Source organism: Arvicola amphibius, chromosome 1, assembly GCF_903992535.2.
Source record: "Arvicola amphibius chromosome 1, mArvAmp1.2, whole genome shotgun sequence".
Classification (NCBI taxonomy): Eukaryota; Metazoa; Chordata; class Mammalia; order Rodentia; family Cricetidae; genus Arvicola; species Arvicola amphibius.
Window position 1 is genome coordinate 52430699 of NC_052047.1, and position 22366 is coordinate 52453064.

At 36.3% G+C, this 22366-nt stretch overlaps 1 protein-coding gene across 4 annotated transcripts in view; it reads right to left on the bottom strand.

Moving 5' to 3' along the window:
* Slit2 (slit guidance ligand 2) overlaps nt 1–22366 on the bottom strand; it is a 346008-nt gene that overhangs the window by 96849 nt on the left and 226793 nt on the right. For all 4 annotated transcript variants that reach the window (XM_038332274.1, XM_038332272.1, XM_038332275.1 and 1 more), the window contains 3 exons: nt 21650–21788; nt 4104–4175; nt 3579–3650 (listed from right to left, as the gene is read on the bottom strand). In XM_038332274.1, coding sequence (XP_038188202.1) covers nt 3579–3650; nt 4104–4175; nt 21650–21788 — 283 coding nt within the window. The remainder of the gene's footprint in view (nt 1–3578; nt 3651–4103; nt 4176–21649; nt 21789–22366) is intronic.

A 22366-nucleotide genomic window follows, 5' to 3' on the forward strand; every position in this document is an offset into this window, starting at 1 on the left:
CCCCACCGAACAACTCCTCTCAGACCCGCTGTCCCTTTCCTACCCACACAACTCTGTGTCCTCTCTTTTGTTTTAAAAAACTTTAGACTGCTCAAGTTCAATTTATGTTGTCTGTATACTTTTAGATGTGTGATGTCCCCTGGAGCCTGGTGAAATCACCGGAGGGGGGGGGGATACACACTGAAAGACAATGGACTCCTTTTCTCCCAACATCTATGCTTTTAAATAATTAAATTAAATAATTAAAATATTAAAACAAAACTAGAAAACATAAATGATCTCCTCTGAACAGAAAGTTGGATCAAATCCAACATCCACTAATAACACACTGAGTAGTGTCTCCAGAGAAGCACGATTATTTAGATGGGGTGGGAGGCTTTTTAGGTCCTTTATAACAACACAGGCACATTAAAGAAGTTCTTGTTTGTGCAACTAGCAGCAAAGCTAAGAACACAAATCTACCTAAAACTTTGGGATTTGACTGAGGGAAAATGGGCAATAGCAGCTGTGTTTGTCAGTTTGAATTCCGCCTTGCTGAAAGTTGGCAAAAGATAAAGTACCTACAAGCAGAAAAAAAATATATGCAATGCAGGAAAACGTACTGTCTATTGCAAAAGATTTACTATGGGCCGACTTCATCGTTAAAGGACATGCCCAAAGACCTAATCCTATAAATTAAAAACAATGATGTACAACTGAGAATATAATAGTGAACAATTTTAAGAAATCAGAGCAAGGAGGAAGCAAGGGATAAATGGAGAGGATAGGTTTTCGTTGTCATGGAAAGTTCAATAGCGAAATATCCAATACTAGACAGGAGAACCAAGTGCACTCCAAGAAAAGTCTACAGGAGACTCAGCTGAGCATTATACTGTGGCCTCTACAGAACTTGGGAATGGAGTGACGAAGACACAGAAGTACAGAAAGTTAAATTAAAAAATATATTTTATTTTAATATATACATGTATGGGGGATGTGCATGTGAGTGCTGGAATCTACGTTTGACATGTGTACCGAGAGATAAGCTGGGGTCTTTAACAAGTGTAGTATAAGCTGTTAAACATCTAGGCATTCTCCAGTCCTGTTAGTGAGTTTTGATAGATATCAATACGTTAATTTAAAATGATGAAAATTAAGTGCTCATATGCTAAGAATTTGGGACATGGACATTCTCTGAAATATTTAAAATCCAGAACCATCCAAACTGATGTTCAGTCATGAAGAATCGGCTATGACCATACCTATAACCGCCAGAAGTTTGCACCCTGTTTCTGTAAAATCAGCAAGGGAAGATGCTGCTCCCCATTTTAGAGACAGGATAACTGAGGCACATGTCGATTAGTAACTTGATCAGCCATGAGCTAGCAAGGGGGTGGAACCAAAACTGAATACAAAACATCACAATATTGCAAGTGTAAATTTGGCACTGTGTTACTCTGCTGAGCAGTGACTTTATCACCAGGAAAGGGTGTTTCTGAATCAGAACAAAATGATAAGTTGATAGAAATAAAGAAATGAAGCTGTAGCAAGGTGGAGAGATAGCCAGGCTGCATGGGTGATCCATTGCTTCTGTGACATAAGAGCCAGGAGACAGGGATGTGTAGCTCCCAGGCTAGCCAGCCTGAAGTGTCCCATGGCAAAGAAAAGGAAATCTTTTCCGAAACAAAGTTTAAGTGGAAATCTACACCCACGGCTGTTAGCTCTTCTTCACTCACAAGCACTCAAACAGGAACCGGTGTGTGTTTCCTCCCACAAGATGTAAAACAGAGAGGAGAGAGCAGTAGGATCCTAATACGCTAACCCTGAGAGTAACTTCTAAGCGTCACGGTAATGTCGTTGTTACAGTAAGGAAAACAAAAGACCATGAAGTAGGCAATGAGATAGCCCTAGGTAGCAAAGGGGCCTGCACAAACTGTGGGCACGAGTACAGTCCCAGGGGTCCACAGGTAAAAGGAAAGGAGGAACTCCTCTAAGTTGTCCTCTGGTCTCCACCCATACACACAACACAAAAGCACACCTATGCACATAAATAAATATAAAATGCAATCATCTTCTGTCCCCAAGGATCAAATCAATCCATTAGTGTATGATTTAAAAGATATTGTTCTGACAATACATTTTCTAACATATTAATACGTTAGGGTACAATATATAATGTTATACTAAAAATTAGTAAGTGTTAATGCTAATACTATCAAATGATTTTGTACATACTAAGAATGGCCTTTAAAATTGTTGTACATATCATGTCTTCTCTAAGACATGAGACGATTTTAGTAATTAAATACCAATTTCAAATTGTTTATGTTTAGTTCTTTAATAAAAAAATCTATAGATGTATTTGATATCGTATCATTTAAAATATCTTCAAAGTTTCAGTAGATGTATGATGTTGGATTCCTCTCTGTATGCTGTGAATACCACTGCATAATAAAGAAACGGTCTTGGGCCTGTGCAGGGAATAGCGGTAGGTGGGGAAATCTAAACTGAATGCTGGGAGAAAGGAGATGAAGTAAGAGAGAATCCATGTAGCCCCATCAGAGACAGACACCATAACTTTAGTCGGTAAGCCAAAGCCACGTGGTGATACACAGACTAATGGAGATGGATTAAATTAATATGTAAGAGTTAGTCAATTAGAAGCTAGAGGTAATGGGCCAAGCAGTGTTTTAAATAATACAGTTTCTTTGTAATTATTTCGGGAGTCTGAGCTGCTGGGTGGCCAGGAAACAAGTGGCCTCCCCACAACAGATGTATTCATCAAAATAATATAAATATACACTTGAGGATGTTTCTAGAAAGAACTTAAAGGATGAGATATGAAAGAAACTTGTGGAAACAGATTTTGTTCTACTTATTAAGAGACTCTGCCGCACAGGAGGAAGGAGGAACTGACTCTAGAAACTGAGAGGATGGCCATAGTGTATACTCAGGAAACCAATAATAAATAAGTTAACCAGACTCTACATCCAAATTATAAAATAGCTAAAGGTTATTTTACTTGATATACTCGGAAAAGTATTTGTAAGATAAAGGAAGGGTAACCTTTAGTAACTTTATTTTAGACTGTCTCTTGGATAGCTATCTTCCTGCGATTCCTCTTGACCTTTATAACTAATGCTTATTATGAGGCTATTCGGGTGGGGAGGGGATGCTCTTGTGAGGAAGGAAGGATTCAATGACGGGTCCCATGCCTATTTGTCCTCAGCAACACTTGGCCTTCTTCATCCTAAAAGGACCAACACTGTGCTCGGCACAAGCTGCTAGGGACAAATCTAGATTTGTCAGAGGGCTTCAAAATAAACTGTTCATTCATGACAGCTGGGAAAACATTCCCCAAATGGAAATCTTCTCTTTTAATAACGAAGTTAAAAAAAAAATCCACCTAAAAACTGGCTGGTGTTAGAGCTAGACAACAGGCCTCTGTGAGATGAAGTCCACAGACAACAACTGTTGTTAAGAATTCATAGTTCATTATAGAATGAAAGGATTGTTTTCTCGTCTTAATCTGAAAATTTATAAACTTTTGACTGTGGAGAAAATTTTGGTTTCCCTCGAAAAAATTTGTGGCTACTCACAGTGAATTCAGAGAGCGCAGTCCCTGGAAGGCATCTGGGGCAAGCTCCGAGATCTGATTATTGCTCAGGTCTCTACACACAGAAAAAAGGTTAGGTTAAATGACATGGGAGATGCCAGGCACATCGACTTCACAAGAAGAGAATTTACTCATACACATTGTCTATGAAGACATGTACAACAGTCAACAAAAATATTAGATATTCCTAAAACTTAAAGGTGAATCACACACTGTCAAACAACTAGTATCCATTTGCTTAAGTTATTAGTAAGGACGGCGTGTCTTAATTAGACAGTAGCATACCGAAGATGCCATGATCATTTTTGTGGCGATCAGTACACTAAATTACAGAGAACATTAAAAATTATAAGGTTTCACTACTACAATTAAAGTGCCATTATACAAGTGGCCCTCAGACTATCATCAAGCTGTCAATCTCTTCAATATTCATGCTTAGTTCTTCCTACACAGCCCTGACCTACACAATTTACAAAATGACATATCTTGCACAACACTGTTAACTCACATTCTTCTGAGCTTTTTATATGGCGAGAAAGCTCCGGGAGGGATGGCCCTGATGGAGTTCTGTTCCAAGCGTCTGCAAAGAAAATAATTAAAATCAATATTTAGGAGGAAAAGTAAAAATCTAGACACGTTTAATTCAGACAAAAGTTTCACATTAAGAAGGGACGTTACTGCTTTTCATGAGAGATCTTTTCTTCTTTTCCTCTAAAAATCAGACTGAAGTTGAATGTGCTGCCCTTTAAACGCCAAGCAAGATTGGAATAATAATGAGAAGAAAGTACTACCCAGGTACAGCCTAGTCATGGGTTGGGCAGGAACCTTACACCAAGTAGAAAGCATTTGTAGATACAAATTTAGGTGTATTTTAATAAGCTATGAGCAAATTAAACATATAAAAGTCTTGTATTTGGATGTATAATACATTCTAATGATAATTTTAACTTCAAAAATTAAATTACTGCTCTATATCAAATTTTCTAGACATTTTACCCTTTAAAGAAAGCACACTGTCAGTTGAAGAAACTGATGCACTCACAAAATTAATTTGGAGCCAAGTATGAGGCACAGTGTTAAATTATAAATCTATAAATGTTGGAGAAATCGTCAGTAAACAATGTAAATCAGCTAACATGATATGTGACCACTACAGTAAAAATCATCTCAGAGAAGTACAGTCAAACATAGGTGGAATGTTTTTATGACATGATAAAAATCAGAGTAAAGTTCAATTCTCACATACCATCTACTCTAAGATTCTGTTATTGGAGAAAAATAAGAAATGTATACCCAGCTACTGAACACACAAAAGGGGAAAGTTTCACCAAGTCACTTAGTAAATATTTTTGTTCAACAAAATAACAATGCCACTCAACCTTTTTCTTTCCCATATCAGCACCCGCGAGTCATTTCCCAGCCTTCTTTTCAATCTGCTCTGGATCCTGGAGATCTGGCTCCAGTGAGCACTGTGGGAGGATTCTGACATTGAGAGTTGCTGGAGAAAGATCGGAGCGTTCAGAGGGAAAAATCCAGAGTGTATTTTTCCTTTGTTTAGGGAATAACCCCCAAATCCACTTCACGGTCATCATAATTTTAGCTTCTGCTAGATGTGCCTCGTACTTTATCATTTTAAAGTGGCTTTTTATCATTGAATTTTAGCTTTCATAGACTTGAACCTAAGTAGAAATTTTTTCTTCTGTATTATCTTCCTACAAGTTTCAGGAAATTCGTCTATATTAAAGTCTTATATTAAGCTAAATGGAATAAATAATATTTTGCTATCTAGATTTAAAAATATATATACATATGTGTACTCAACACATACATGTGTAATAAGTGTATATATGTTCTTATATATGATAAGCATATACATGTTCATAAACGTATATGTGCATACATTTTTCTCTATAGGTACACATGTATACAGGTATATAGAAATGCATATAAATGCATTTTATTTTGTGTTTGAATATTGCATATTTTCTCCTTATCAGGTTGTTGGCTTTTGGGAGCAGATCTATCTCAGAAGACAGGAAACCATCACATTAATATATATGGATTTGAGACCAGGGGAGAAGGCTTAGTGCTCACTGAGTGTACACACACATACACACACAGTTTAGCATTTGAATTATTTCTCTAGGTCTTAGGAAACATTTTTCACAGGCTCTAAATATAGCCAAGACAAAGTTATTTTGCTCTAATACTCATTTGGCAATGATGCTTTAAAGATCAGGTTCGTTCCAATTTCGATTCATTCTTAAACTACAAAAAATTTATAGCAGCATTATTTGTAATAGCCAGAAACTGGAAACAACCTAGATGCCCTTCAGTGGAAGAATGGATGAAGAAAGTGTGGAATATATACATATTAGAGTACTACTCAGCAGTAAAAAACAATGACATCTTGAATTTTGCATGCAAATGGATGGAAATAGAAAACACCATCCTGAGTGAGGTAACCCAGGCCCAAAAAGATGAACATGGGATGTACTCACTCATAATTGGTTTCTAGCCATAAATAAAGGACATCGAGCCTATAACTAGTGATCCTAGAGAAGCTAAATAAGAAGGTGAATCCAAAGAAAAACATATAGTTATCCTCCTGGATATTGGAAGTAGACAAGATTGCCAGGCAAAAAATGGGAACTTGGGGGTGGGGTGGGATGGGGGGATGGGGATGGGGAGAGAAAAGTGTGAAGTGGAGGATGGGGAGAGGGGAGAGCTTGGGGGAATAGGATGGTTGGGATATAGGAAGGGTGGATGTGGGAACAGGGAATTATATATCTTAATTAAGGGAGCCATCCTAGGGTTGGCAGAGACTTGACTCTAGAGGGGTTCCCAGGTGTCCAGGAAGATGCCCCCAGCTAGTTCCTTGGACAGCTGAGGAGAGGGAGCCAGAAATGTCCAGATTCTATTGCCATACTCATGAATATCTTGTATATCACCATAGAACCTCCACCTGGTGATGGATGGAGAAAATGACAGAGCCCCACATAGGAGCACTGGACTGAGCTCCCAAGGTCCTGATGAGGAGCTAAAGGAGGGAGATCAAGAGCAAGGAAGTCAGGACCGTGAGGGGTGCGTTCACCCATTGAGACGGTCGGACAGAACTAACGGGAGACCACCAAGTCCAGTTGGAATGGGACTGATGGAACAGGCGACCAAACCGGACTCTCTGAATGTGGCTGACAGTGGAGGAGGACTGAGAAACCAAGGACAACGGCGATGTGCTTGGACTCTACAGCATGGACGGGCTCACTGTGAGCCTTGTCAGTTTGGTTGCTCACCTTCCTGGACTTAGGGGGAGTGGGGAGGACCTTGGACTTAACATAATGAAGGGAACCCTGATGGCTCTATGGCCTGGAGAGGGAGGGAGTGGGCATATGGGTGGAAGGGAGGGGAGGTAAGGGGGAGGAGGAGGGGAGTAGATGGAAATTTTTAATAAAAAATTCAAATAATCTGTCTATGCCAAAGAGACTTTACAGATCAGTTAATCACTAGATCATGGTAACATAATGATTATAAAAAGTAGGTGAAAGTAGGAATGTTTTTGAGTTGTTTTAACACAATGAAAAATTTGTTCATTTGACTTTTTATAATACTATTGAGAGTGCTGAAAATAATATAAAGGAATCAAGAACATCATTCAATGATCCACTCTTTATAGATATTTACAAATGGTGCTGCTTTGGGTTGCATAGTGATGAAAAGTATTCTGAGCCCATAAATTTAACCAGACTAATTCTATTCTTTAAGGGGACTTAAGGTATTCCATGGAAAGCTTAATATTTATTTGTGGATTTTAAGTTTCAGTACCTAGCATACTTAAAATTTCTAATTATTCCAGTGGCAACTAAGTATATTTTAATATTTGTGTTCAAAATTATTATTTCTTTTAGAAGTGTGCACTTGTCTGCATAAATATATGCACATGGGTATATCAGATGTTCATGCTTGTGCACATAGGGTCATAAGAGAGTGCTGGATCCCTCTGTGATGGAATTATCAGCATTTGCAGGTCACCCCACTAGCTAAATGCATTCTATGATTTGATCTCCCATGTTCATCATTATACGGCAAGTATTTTTAACTGCTCTGCCACCTCTATTGCCCACCAATGCCTGTTGTTATGGTAAGTTATATTTAAGCTATATTCAATTACGTTGAAAATATTCATATTTAAATCAATCACAAGTATGAATAATAAATCTTTTTAGAAATGGACTAATCAATACTATCAAAGTTATAAAACAGTGAATACAGGGTGAAAGTATATTAGATAATTATAATTATAAAATTATATTAGATAATTAGATAAATTGCAATGCCTCACATGTAACTAATGATAGTATCTGGTTTGTTCATTATTGTAATGTACCATGATCTAAATTTCACATTGAAAACTGCTTCTTTTACAACTTAGATAACAAAACACTGAAGAATGGCATGCTAGGTGGACCTGCTGGCTTTTCTTATTTGCTTATTTTTAACGTAGCTACAAAGGGTCTTTGAAAAAGCTTGTGCTGCTTTTCCCACTCAGCAGCTAATTGTTTTGTTGTTGTTTTATTCCACTCTCTCAGGAGTCCATTTAGGAGCAACACGATTGCATTCCTCCATCAAAAGAAAAAAAATGATTCTCACTGGAGAAGACATCCTACCAGAACAGACACCAAATATACTTTATAATGTCTCGTTTTCACTTAATTCATACTTAATGGACAACGAACAATTATGTAATTCCGTTAAACTTTTAGCTTTTTTGAAGAAAATGATTTATTTTACTTGACAAGAACCTTAGAACCAAGAACCTTAGAATGAATTTGACAAACTAAACAACGTTCACCTCTAATGGTGATCCCATGAGAAGAAGAAGAAAGCATTTGACCAGACGATATGAATAAGAAAGAAAACATCAGCATTTTCAGGTTAAGAAAATGGCAGGCTATATTTACATTTCTTAACTCTGTTAGCTTCTGATCTCTGCTTATTAGCATAGAATCTGCTGAGTTTCAAAGAGTGCACATTTGAGTCCATTGTTCCATGAAGAATCTAATTAGAAACATTTCAAGATTATAGAAACAGATAGGGTAATGGGTTCGACATATTTGCATGATTAGGACAATACATATCATAATTAAGAGCTTTCCAAATGTCAATCCTTCAGAGATTATGCTGTGTCTCTTTTAGAAAATAAAAACAAATTAAACAAATGTGAACAGGGTAGAAATTCTATGGTCTGCATACTACAAGGATGACGCATTTCATGTAAAGCTGCCAGGACCAATTTATTCCATAGGATCTATGTGGCCAAATCCACAGATTTTATAATAATATTATTTACAAATAGACAGATACCCAGGTGTAAATGTTTATTTTATATATTTATACACTACACTGTATTATCCTACATAATATATGTAATGAAAAATATGGATATTACCACTTCCTTAAAATTAGAAGGATATTTTAGTGTTCTGCTCGGTGAAATGAAATATGTAATTGTATTGAGTGGGGATGAGTCCCAAATCCTCGCAAGGAGATTTAGCCAATAATGGCCTTTCTTGCATTTTTCTTTCTATTTATGCCTTGAATCTCTGCAGGTTTGTGCTTCCTAACAGCAACTGATCACAGGAACTTCAGGGTCTGTTTCAAAAATTCGACAAACAGGAAGACCGTGCTGGGAAACTGGAGACCACCGAGCATGGGAACTGCGTGTAGGTTGAGCTGCGAGCTCAGAAAGTACCACAGTGTCTCTGCTGATCTGCAGCTCTGCCACATAAAATACACGGCAGTGGTTACGATGGCGTAGATGTTTGACACACAAATTATTTTTTTTTGAAAAAACACCATAGTACAATGTTTAAGAAATTGTCAAATGAGATATTCATATATTTATGAGATATTAGACAAATTAGTCTAGTTTAACATTCATGTCTTATCCCTCTCTCTCAATGTTTTTCCAAGTAGAATTATTTTTAAAGCAACACAAAATAAAATCCATATGAGAAATATTAAAAAATCCTCTTTGATCAGTTATCATATCGTTTCTCATATCAGAACTTTGTACTGGCTAAATCTGAGTTTACCAGAATCAGCTTTATGGGATCTTCATTCTTTGTGTTTTAGCTTCTTTTTGCAAAATGATGAAAAAGAGTAACTTGGTAAGAAGTGCCGTTTAAATAAAATATATTGCATTTCTTTGCACTAAGGTAGTTGAATAAAGATATAACATTCACACATATATATTATACAATAAAATACCTGAAAATCATGGTCATCAACACACATTATTTAAAACAATATATCTGCCACCTGATATAATCTCTAGTGTGAAATTAATATATGGCGAAATAATATTTAAGAGTCAATTCATAATACATTTTTCAGCTAATTCCGATACTATAATAAACACATGCATATAACTTACATCAAAACTAAAAAATGCTGATGATAAGATCTGTAATCATACTTATTAATGTTTAGCTTTTTCTTTATTGCCTTAGAAACTACAAAAGATTTTTACAATACTAAGTAAGATAAGAATTTCGATTGACTGTGCCTGTAACAAACAGCCCAGATGCTGATTATACATGGCCATAAAACTGACATGTTTTGCATTTTCTCCATCTGCTGTTAACATAAATGGCAAAAACAGCTGCCAGAGAATGGAACATGGGTTTAATGGGTGAAGGGAGGGAAGGCGCAATGACTCTATCTTTTGAAAGTTAAATTGAGCGGTGCAGCCAAGGTAGTCTGGACACAGTAAACACCAGTATCTGCAGACAGAAAAAAGTTAGACTGGGGAGTCTGTCACCCAGTACATGGTAATTTGGAAATCAGTATTTCATATTTATGGAAAGTTACTTTCAAATTTTAGCAATGGTTTATGCTATTGGCTTCCTTGATATGTACCTACTAAAATCAACAAAGATGTTTTAGGCTACAATATATTTCTTTCTCCTAAGCATTATCACTGACACTTCCTAAGTTTAATACATGTCTCCACAGCTGAGTTAATATTGGCCTCTAGATGTTTGAATTTTGCATACAGCTAACACGTTTGCCTTTGGGCTGTGTCCATACTAATTGATTATCAGCTGTTTCTGTCTTGAGTTGTTCCTGAGAATTACCCATTTTCTTAACCCCATTTGATGCCGTTTCATCTGCTGTTTCAGCATAGTGAATAATCCTCCACTAGGTCTCTTATTCTAAATCAATACAGAAATATTCATGAACATGAAAATGTGTACCTGTCTATATGAGCACATCTCTTGAATAAATGCTAGAGTTGTTTGAATTTATTCACATAGATACATTTCCAAGTCCAAAAATTCACTCAGTATATAGCTAAGCGAATTAAAAGGAAAATGAACTCAGTCACACTTAGCCTTAATAATGTATTTATGCAGACATAGTGAGAGTCACAAAGTGAATAAAATTAAGTTTTCATCTATATCTATTTATCATCTATGTATGCATGTATCTATCTATCTCTATCTATCTATCTATCTATCATCTATCTATCTATCTATCAACTAACTATAATCTATCTACCTATCATCTATATCCTTATCAATACAAAAACGAAAAAAAGAGAGTCTGCTGTTTTGTTTTAGAATAACAACTGAAGCCCTTTAGGTAATTACCATGTATCAAGCCTTGTGTTATATCTCAAATTGGCTAATTATTTTCATTTACAAATATCTGTCTAAATTCTTAATCTGTGTATCTGCAACTGATTATCCACAAATCCATGATATAATTTCTTTTAAAAGTAGCAGCTTTCATCCTTCTACGAATGAATGATATTTTGGTCTCAGCTACTCTCAGATTCAGCATATTTTACATGTTTGAGTTCTCTATTTTGCAGTATTATCTGGTGAAGGGAAACAGTCACAGCAGTGCTAGCGCGGCACACTGGGATAACATCCTATCAGGACCTGCTTCCGGGCTTGCCTTTATCATTTTTGGCAGGGTGTTGGGACTAATGAGTCCTGGCCTTCAGCTGCTCTTCGCTGCTAGAACCTTCTAGTTACTAGAAGCTGTGCTTAGCTTAGAGGATCAGAGGATGGGATTTTCACCTGTTGGCCATTAACTCCAGTGTATTTAAGCCTACATGGTGTTAATAAAGGGGAGCTTTTGGTACCAGTGTTGGAAGGTCTGCTTGTCGGTCTGTCTCTGTGTGTGTATTGTCAACCTCCAGCCCCTTTCCCGAAGCTCGAACTAGGGTCTAGGGCATAGAGCGCAGACACGGGGGCGCTGTGCGCGGCAGTAGGGTCTGTGACAAAGGTGTGTTTCAGCTTCTTTTTTATTTCCTGAACACCAGGGTGACGTTTACAACAAAGAACTCTATTCGTGCCACCCCTTGCCTAAATCATTCTCCCATGTGCTACTATTACAATTCAGCTGTTCCTCAAGCTTTAGCTACTGTTGTACCTATTGAGAATTGCAAACTTAAAGTTTCCTTCTAAACACAGAGCGCTCTCACCTTCCTGGAGTTGTCACGTGATGTTTCCTTTGTATAAGTATTTCCAATTTTCTCTACACAAAAGCACATCCTCATACCAAAGAAGGACGTGATTCTCCCAGGCAGATCAGGTGCTCTGCTGGCCTTGTTCAGAGAAAGCAATTTATGATTTTCACAAGACTCTCCACTACTCTGCATAAGGCTTCAACTTTCTGCACTGTAAGCTGTCTGAAGGCAGTCAGTGTGCTTTTTCAACCTTAATGGCCGATGCAGAATGGGGGGCATTCACACTGACCAAGTACAGAGTATAAGGAAAGAAACCATTTCATACTTTTTTCTTTTATAGCTTAACTCACAGACTTTTGCAGATTTTTAAGGGAATCTCTTGGAGTACTTTTTTTTGTTATTATATCCATTTATGTTTTTATTTGTCTATTTTTTTCTATTTTTTATGATTTTATTTGACGCCTTTTCATTTACAAAAAAATGTGACCAAAACACCTTCACACCTTCATGTTTAAAGTTTCATGCCTCACAATCTTTTGTGAATATCGTTATCATTGTGTTAACTATTACACAAGACGACTTTTACAAGTGTTATAATACAACAGGCATAAATACTGTTTTTATATTAGCTGATTAATGAACACAAAATTACAATAATATAGAACGCAAAACCAAGTCATACTTTAGGCTCGTTGATCCTGAGTGTAATAAGAAATATATTGAAAATCTTACCTAGTCTTTATATAATAAGAGATAGTTTCTTAACATTGTGAACTAAAGCAAAATCACCCCAATCTTTAATTCGACACTTTCTCCAAGCACAAGAAAATAACTCTCTATAGAAAAATAATTTCTCTTTGAAGTTATTAACTTATTTAAAATTAAGGGAAACTGGATCTGGAGAGATGGCTTGGCAGTTCAGAGCAGGTCACGCTCTGGCAGAGGACCAGAGTTTGATTTCTGAAAACCACTTCAGGTAGCTCAGAACCACCTGTATCTCCAAATGACCACTCTGGCCTCCACGGTTGTCTACCCACACGTGGTACAAATCACACACACACACACACACACACACACACACACACACACCTATGTAAATCTTTTCAAAATTAAGAAATAGTGAAATTGTATGCTATATATTTGCTATATAAAAATTTCATTAGAAATTTTATCACTTGCTTTCATTAGCTATTTCCTCAACACTGTCTAAGGTGTAAATACAAATTATTTTATATATTCTGTGAGGAATTTAACATTTTTTTTTAGGACAGAATGTTTATTAGAAGATTTAGCATATGTTTCTTGCTTAATATTGTTTATGTTGATTGTAATTCTAATCTTTTTTTTATTTTTTTCCAGTTTATTTATTTTTTATTAAAAATTGCCATCTCCTCCCCTCCTCCTCCCCCTTCCCTCCCCTCCCCTCCACCCACACCCCCACTCCCTCCCTCTTGAGGCCAAACAGCCATCAGGGTTCTCTACACTATGTTGAGTCCAAGGTCCTCCCAACTCCCCCCAGGTCCAGGAAGGTGAGCAACCAAACTGACAAGGCTCACACAGAGCCCGACCATGTCGTAGAGACCAAGCCCATCGCCATTGTCCTTGGCTCCTCGGTCAGCCTCCACCATCAGCCACCCTCAGAGATTTAACATTTTTGTTTGTTTGTTTGTTTTTGTTTTGCAAGACAGGGTTTCTCTGGGTAGCTTTGGAGCCTGTTCTATAACTCTCTCTGTAGATCAGGCTGGCCTCAAACACACAGATATCTGCCTGCCTGCCTCCTGAGTGCTGGGATTAAAGGCATGTGACACCACTGTCCATTCTAATATTGCATGTTTTATTTATCTTTAAAACTTATTTTTAAATGAAATAATTAGAATAAAACTAATTACACAGGTGATAGCTAAGTAACTGAGATATTATTAAGTGTATACTAAATAAAGTTTACCCAAGATTTATTGAATATTTCTATTTATTGTTTATTTTTTTAATTTGAGATAGGGTCTCATTCTAGCCCAGTCTGATCTTTAACTCTTTATAATTCAAGCTAGACTCAGGCACATGGCCTGAGTCTGCCTCAGTCTGTCAAGTGTCCATATTATAAAACATAGTATAAAACAGAATTCTTAGCAAGTCATTTTAAAATTATTTAATTCAGAACAGATTAATCAGAAGCTGATAAAATCTTAATTATTTAATATTTCATGTAAATATTAAAAGGATTTTTAAATAATTTGAGAAAATACTGAATAAATACTATTATAAGCAATTAAAAATTCAAAATTGTGGAAGATGAAATTAGAGAAAAGGCTTGAATAAAGGACAAACCGCACAAAAGAAGGAGGGAAAATGTTTGACCAGAAATGGTAAAAGAAGAAATTTTAAGTAGTCGCAGCATATAAACAGGTATTCATGTTCCAAGATTATTGTTGCTTTCATTCCTTCATATGTCTGTGCCCCTCAACAGAAGAATGGATAAAGAAAGTGTGGCATATCTACATACTCAGTGATAAAAAACAATGACATTGAATTTTGCATGCAAATAGATGGAATTAGAAAACACTATCCTGACTGAGTTAGCCCAGACCCAAAAATATGAATATGGTATGTACTCACTCATTAGTGGATACTAGACATAAACAAAGAACATTGAGCCTATAGTTTGTGATCCTAGACAAGCTAAGTAATAAGGTGAACCCAAAGAAACACATATATAGATCCACCTGGAAATTGAAAGCAGACAAGATCACCTGACAAAATTGGGGAGCATGGGGGTGGGATGGGGTAAAAGGAAGGGGAGAGGGGGGAAGAGGAGGGGAGAAAGGGAGGGTTGGGGGAGAACGTGAGGGAGAACGTGAGGAAGGACAAAAAAAAGAGCAAGGAAAGAGATATCTTGATTGAGGGAGCCATTTTGGGGTTAGCAAGAAACCTGGCTCTAGAAAAATTCCCAGGAATCCACAAGGATGACCCTAAGCAGTAGAGGAGAGGGTGTCTGAACTGGCCTTGCCCTGTAATCAGACTGATGATTATATTAAATATCACCATAGAACCTTCGTCCAACAACAGATGGAAACAGAGGCAGAGGCCCAATTGGAGCACTGGACTGAGCTGAAGAGTGGAAGAAGAGAGAGTATGAGCAAGGAAGTCAAGACCATGAAGGGTTCATCCACTGAGACTATGTGCCTGAGCTAATAGGAGCTCACCAACTCCAACTGGCCTGCAAGTGAATGAGTATGGGATCAAGCTAGTTCCTCTGAATGTGGTTGACAGTTGGAGCACAGTGAGGGGCCAATGACAATGGCACTGGGATTTGTCTTTATGTACTGGCTTTTGGGGATCCTATTCTCTTTGGATGTATATTTTGCTCATCCTGGATGTAGTGGGGAGGGCATGGGCTTTCCACAGGGCAGGAGCCTGGCCCTCTCTTAAGAATAGAGGGGGACAGGGGAGGGTGTGTGGAGGGAGTGGGAGTGAAAGGAGGGGAAGAAGTGGAAATTTGGATTGGTATTTTTTAAAGTAATAAAATAAAAGAAGCTCAGTGAGCTGTTTCAAGATTGATTTTTTTAATTTTAGTAAGATTCTTTTATTTTAAACCTCATCTCAGTTTTTTTTTTCTTTCCTCTCTTCTGCCACAAAATGAAATTTTTAGTCCTTGAAGGATTAAGTATCTATGCCCTGGCATTACAAAAGAAATATGACTTCAAAGAAAGGTATCCATGCATCATCTTTAAAGTGATAAATGCATCCATCTCTCAAGGAGGAGAGTAATTACAACATGTTAAGCTGGTCATCAGAGAATGCAGCTAAAGGAGATATAACACTTACAGTGGTCTTCAAAGCAGTATATGGAAGAAGAAAATTTCACTGATGAATTCTTTCAGCTTTGTAGTCTACTTTAGCCTAGACTATCAGACATTTTAAAAGTTATATTTATTTATTCAAATTTTTGGAAATTCTGTTTATAAGCAATCATTATGTCAACAAGGAAAGCCTGACTCGAGCTTGTAGTTACACTTATTAATCTTGGTAAAACAGCTCTCTCAAAGATAAGTCAACATTAAGTGCTTGATTGATTCTGAATTGTGTATACTCTCACTTCCAATAACTATTCATCAACTGCTTATCAAAGTGCTTTGGTGTGCCACGGTATTAGATTTGTTACAGGTTAGGATACTCTCTCGTGGTTTGAATAGAACTTGTTCTTGCCTTCTTAGAACTCAAACTTTCGTACTGAAAGATGTTTAAAAACACAAATACACATATCTGCTAAAGAATTTTCCCTTCCTGTAGTCATCCTCTTTACACGAAGGATGGTTCCCTTTAGTATACAAAACATTTTAGTTCTATGCAGTCCCAATAGTTAAGTCATAACAGTTATAATGCCAGAATGGATGGAAACAGCTGCTGAACGAGGGAAAGACCATGTTCTCTAAGAGTGTAGCTCCCGAGAAGTTGATCGTGGCTCAGTAAAAGTCTGTAAACCTTAGAATATTGGTACAGTACAAATTGGTCTTGAAGGGTTTAAAAATAAAAATCACAAAGTTAGGTGGCTGGAAAAGGGGGAGTGGATCTGCAAAGAAATGGTGGAAGGGAGGTAGATATGATCAAAACATGTTATTTGAAACTCCCAATGAATTTAAAAAAATAAAATAAATTTATAAATTAAAATGTGATCAGTAGATTTAGTCAAAACTTATTCCCAGCCCACGAACGCAAATGCAAACCATTGGCCACGATAAAATCATTGTGTAGTCAGGCTTCCTGAGGAGAGTTCCCCCAGGGTTTTCTGAACATGCCCCTGAAGTGATTTTCCTACTCTGTAAAACTCATCACACAAGTCAATGAAAATTCAAATTATATACTATGTGTGCAAGCATTCAACACTGAAGAGTTTAAGTAGATGTTAACCTATTTCTAGTTTATGATGTTTTATATCTTTAAGAAAAAATGTTTTGGAAAACACCAAAATATAATTTGTGCTTCCTAAAAACAAAATAGAATGGAGAGAATATTTGCATATTGTTTAGTAACCTAGATCAGGTGTTCACTCTTATATAGAGCGTATATCCTTTCTCTTTATTACAGTTATGAATGTTAAAGTAAAGATGTATCACAGCCTAAGAAAACAAACATCTCAAAACTATTAAAATATCTCAATCTGAAATAAAGATGCTACACAGATAATTCACTTATACCTTGTTTTGAAATATTTGAATAAGATGAATAAATACTTTAACAATAAAATAATAGTGTGAACAATAATATTTGAATAAAGTTATCTCTAAAAATTGAAAACAATGTTTGTTGAGTACCATTTGCATGATTTTTTCAATACACCAATATTCTTTATTTTCAACAGACAAAAATGTGAGTCACTGAGCTAGTATGTTATATTTCTGAAGGTGTTTCATTCCCACTGAATAATGATGCAACAACCAGAGGAATAAAATTCATCTGTAGCCTGACGAATGCTTTTATACCATCTTATAAATTGAAGTTATGGTACCACAATATGACATATCACCTCTTTAATATAGGTAAAGCCAGTGGGATGCATTATTTAGTCTAACTTCCCTGATGCCAAACTCCACCATTTTGTAAAGTCTATAGAGCATGCAAGGTAGAGGCAAAGTGTTAACGTGAAAAATAAAAATGATTAGTAGAACAAGCCATTTAAAATGTCCCACATCACTGTATTGCTTTTGATAAATTTTTGCACCTAGCTTGCTCTTCTAGAACATCTGTTGGTCCCTCTTAGTTATGAGCAGATCTGACTGCTTTCTTCCTGTGTGCACATACCCCTTCTTTAACTCTCGATTTTCCTCACTTGTTTTATTTAACTTTATTTTTTTCTCAAAGATATTCTTTCATTCTAATTTTCTAACGATTGCAGGTTTCTGAATTTTAAAATCAGTTATTTTTGAATAACGATTTGAACTGTTCATTTTCACCATTTGGTATTCCCAGTTTTAACATTGATAAGTGGATTTTGTAATCACTGTTGACAAAATTGGATCCTTTCATATGAATGGTTAAAAGTCTGAACTGCTTTGGACTTCAGGCTCACAGGCAGCAACACTTGCTCCAGCAGACCTGGAGGCTCTTTCTCGCCTTCACTGCCCTAGCCTTCTGCCCAGACTCTCTTGCCTCTTTTCTTCTTCCCTTGGTTACTTGATGAAATTACTTTTCAACATAGATTTTTGGGGGGGTCAGTTACTTCATAATTTTTGACTCAGGCAAGTTCTTTCCTTGCTTAAAATTATTATAACCTGCATTATGTTATTGCCTGAACCGTTTTACAATTTTAACTTCTTACAGTCTTCCCACTGCTTATGTTTGAAATTGGCATCGGTTTTGCTGCATTTTCCCATAAATCCTCACGGGTAGTATTAATCCCTACTAACCCAACCTCTGTATTAACTCTCATCTGTTTCCATGTCCCTTCTTATTATTGCCCAACATATCTTCCTCTTCCAACATCCACAAAGGTCAATGCAATAGAGTCCTAGGTATCTTCTGCTTTGAAAGTCCATTGAGATACAGCCCTAAGACTAATTCTTTTGGAAGATTCAATTAAAAACACCAGTTTCGGACTCTGTGTGAGCCTTGGCAGTTTGGTTGCTCACCTTCCTGGACCTGGGGGGAGTTGGGAGGACCTTGGACTCAACATAGTGTAGAGAACCCTGATGGCTGTTTGGCCTCAAGAGGGAGGGAGTGGGGGTGTGGGTGGAGGGGAGGGGAGGAAAGGGGGAGGAGGAGGGGAGGAGATGGCAATTTTTAATAAAAAAATAAATAAACTGGAAAAAAAACACCAGTTTCCAGATGCATTCCAAATAAATTCTAAGATTTTTAGAGCGTTGAAACCCTCTATGAAGTTGCACTGACCCATTTTTAAATGTCCTTTTTCTGTTCTCTGAATTATCACATATCACCCAAGCAGCATTCCTATATAAACTGTCCATCTTCCCAATGTTTTATTAACTCAGAGAGTTTCTTTCCAGTCCCCACCTCTCTATGGGGTTTAGTTCAGGTGCTACTTTTGTACATGTTCCAGGTTCCAGGAGATATCATTTATGGGTTTATAGACTATGATGTGTATATAGTTCTACACATATTATTTTATTTCCCAACAAGAAAACATTTTAGTTTCCAAAAATGATGAAATCATAGAAGTAACTTCATCATGAACTCAGAGTTAATAAATGAGAGATAAAACTGGGATTCTAAACAAAATATATCAACTCTTCTTACCCACTATATCTTGGCCAACCCTCTCTGCCTTCAGTCTTTGCATGCATTCCACTCATTTAACAATGAATATTTGATGCCTCATTCCATAGTTATTAAATGCTATTACTAAAGAACCAGTCCTTAATTAAAAGAAAAATCTCTGAAAAAAATGATGATTACTCTATATACTAAATATATTTTTGCATCTGGATAGGTCATTATACTGTTTTACTGTTTAAGAAAAAAAAAACCCATGAACTGAAGTCAATACATCACAGAGATACTTGGACATGCAGATCTATTATGGTAACACTACTCAATATCTAAGTTATGGAATCAGCCTAAGCAACTGTCAGCAAATGATGGATAAGGAAAATGTGGCCTGCATGTAAACGCAGTGGAATTTTATTTGCCTCTAAAGGAGAAAGACATATGTAGTTTTCTGGAAAGTGAATGCGAATGGAAATCAACACACCAAATCGATAAACTAGATAGGAAAAGAAAAAAATAATTTTTTTCTTATTTTTTATGATTTTTTTTTATTATTTGTGGGTCCTAAAAATGTCTTATAGGAACAGAAAGCCATATATGTATACACACTTAAATACACAAAAATATATACATATAAAGCATGAAAGAAAAATAGAGACTGGGGTAAGGAAAGAGAGGCTAGCAGAGGAGAAATGCAAGTTGGGAAGAGGAGAAAACTGAACTAGGGTGACTATGACAGATATGAGATATTTGAAAAAAATTGCTTTTATGAAATCCAATGTTATACGTGAGTATGCACCAGTAAAATTATAGTGCATGGATGCAATCTTTTAAATAATAAGGATTATTGACTGTATTCCACTGCCTCTTCCTTGTCTCTATCATAGATCCTTCATGTGTCTGTAAACACAAATCTTGTGGAGATTAATGATTATTGTGGATTTCTTTTCATAATATACTTCAGGCTTTCTTCTATGTTCTAACTAAGCTCGAAAACTTCAGTAATAATGCCTTCAATGTTAGACAGAGACTTATTACAACAGTGTTTTCTTTTTGCAATGCCTCAAAGTGAAAATGCTATCTTCACATTCACCTCTATAATCTCTGTTGCCTTCCACTCACTTCTACCTCTGTTATTTATTCCTAGTGTTTCTTTCTTACAGAACTGGACCTGGTACTTCCCAAACCACATCTTATTCTTCTTGCAATACCTAGCCAAAATCAAATGCATAAAAATCTTTAGATATTATTCCATCAACTAAACCTTGGATGAAGAGTCTATTATGCTTTGGTGCTTGTATAAAAATCTCAATGGATTTTGGAGGCTCTGTAAAAGATCATGTTTCTTACCCCAATTATCTAAACACATTATTAAGCTCATATTATACTTGAAGATAACATATATTCTTGGACTAAGATTATTCTCACATAAAGAAAATTGAAGCAGTTCACTTCTTACAGAAATTAAACAAATGGGTTGAAATGGGTAGTTCTTGAAAAGTTCTTTTTGCTTTCTTATGAGAAATTGTTCCTCTTTTATTAAGTTAAGCAAATAATCAAAAACTGATTACAGTCTTACAATTTTGAGTTGCCCTATAAAACAGTAACATGATAATCTAGGCAGTTAGAGATACCTTCTTCATTAATGGAAACTGGGATCAGAATTTTTCTCAATACTTCCTATGATGCTGACTATCTGAATTGCATCTTATATGCATTTGTTTCATGAACATGACTTACATTTCACAAGGACACTAACACTCAGTCTTTAGTGTCACAAAAAGAAGATCTATAATAGTCAAGAGAACTGAGCTTTTGATGGAAGTAGTATCTATGTTACAAACTTTAAAAAGTTTCCTAGCTAAATAATAGATGACACTTGCTACAATCTAGCACAGTCTATATTTTATATACTCTATACATTTAAAAAGGATCATGAGACTTCAATCTAAACCTGAGTTTTTGAGAAGGCAGCAACCCTCTCGTTGTGTTTTATTTACTTCTGTTGGCCACCTTTTTGTACTCCCTTGCTTTAGCCAGAACCCAACAACACTAAACCTACTGATCTTAATGTCAGGATGAGAAGCACATATTGTCTTTAAAAGAGCCTAAATGGTTATTCAAATATAATTTTTCTGAAATATATTCCTTTTAATTATGCCTGTGATAAAATCAAATCATACTCCTTTCATCAATGTATATAACTGAACATAGGAAAGGTTGAAACATTTCTGAAAAGTTTGTTTGCCTAAAGCAACTAATCATAGGTTCCTGACAAGCTCAAATTTCCTGAAAGCAAGCCATGCGTTGGATTAATAGGGAGGTAGAAAGAGAAAGAGAAAATCCGGGGCACATACATTTCCGTGATGGTCTCAGGAAGATTTGTGGGGATCTCAGTAAGGCCTTTTCCTCGGCAGTCTACAATATTGTTGCTACAGGTACAGGCAGTAGGGCAGTGCAGAACACTGCAGGAGGGAGCCATGAATGACTGATGACCTGAAAGAGAAAAAAGTTAGATTTTTCTCTGGACTTTCACAATAGAGAGATATACGGACTATGTTCATCTTAGAAAGCAGGAGACAAAGATCAACTGCTCGCATGCTTGTTTATTAAATAAGCATCCTTAATATTTCTAGAATATATTTGGGAAAGCATGCAGTTATGTCTTAATATTATAAGATAAGTCATAACAATTGTAACATTTTCAAAACTTAGAAAAGGTTAGTAAAACTAAATTTAGATTCAAGACTAGAATTCTATTCAAAAATAAAATGAGTTCTAAAAAAGCAGATATTTCAGAATGAGCTATATAATTTCTAATAAGCTTAGCTGGAGCTTGGTTTTAATCAAACTGATGTAGCATAATTTACTTTGCTTCTGGAACAAAAAAGAAAAAAATACAGAGGACTTCTATCTTGATTGACATGACTGTTGGTTAAATTAAGTTATCTCATGCCAACAAATGGAGGAGAAAACTAGATAATAGAAGTTTGATGTCTGGATAGATTCAAAATTGCTGCTTTCTTTGAAGTTATTATGGTAATTTGTGGGAAATCATTCTATAATTGTTCGTC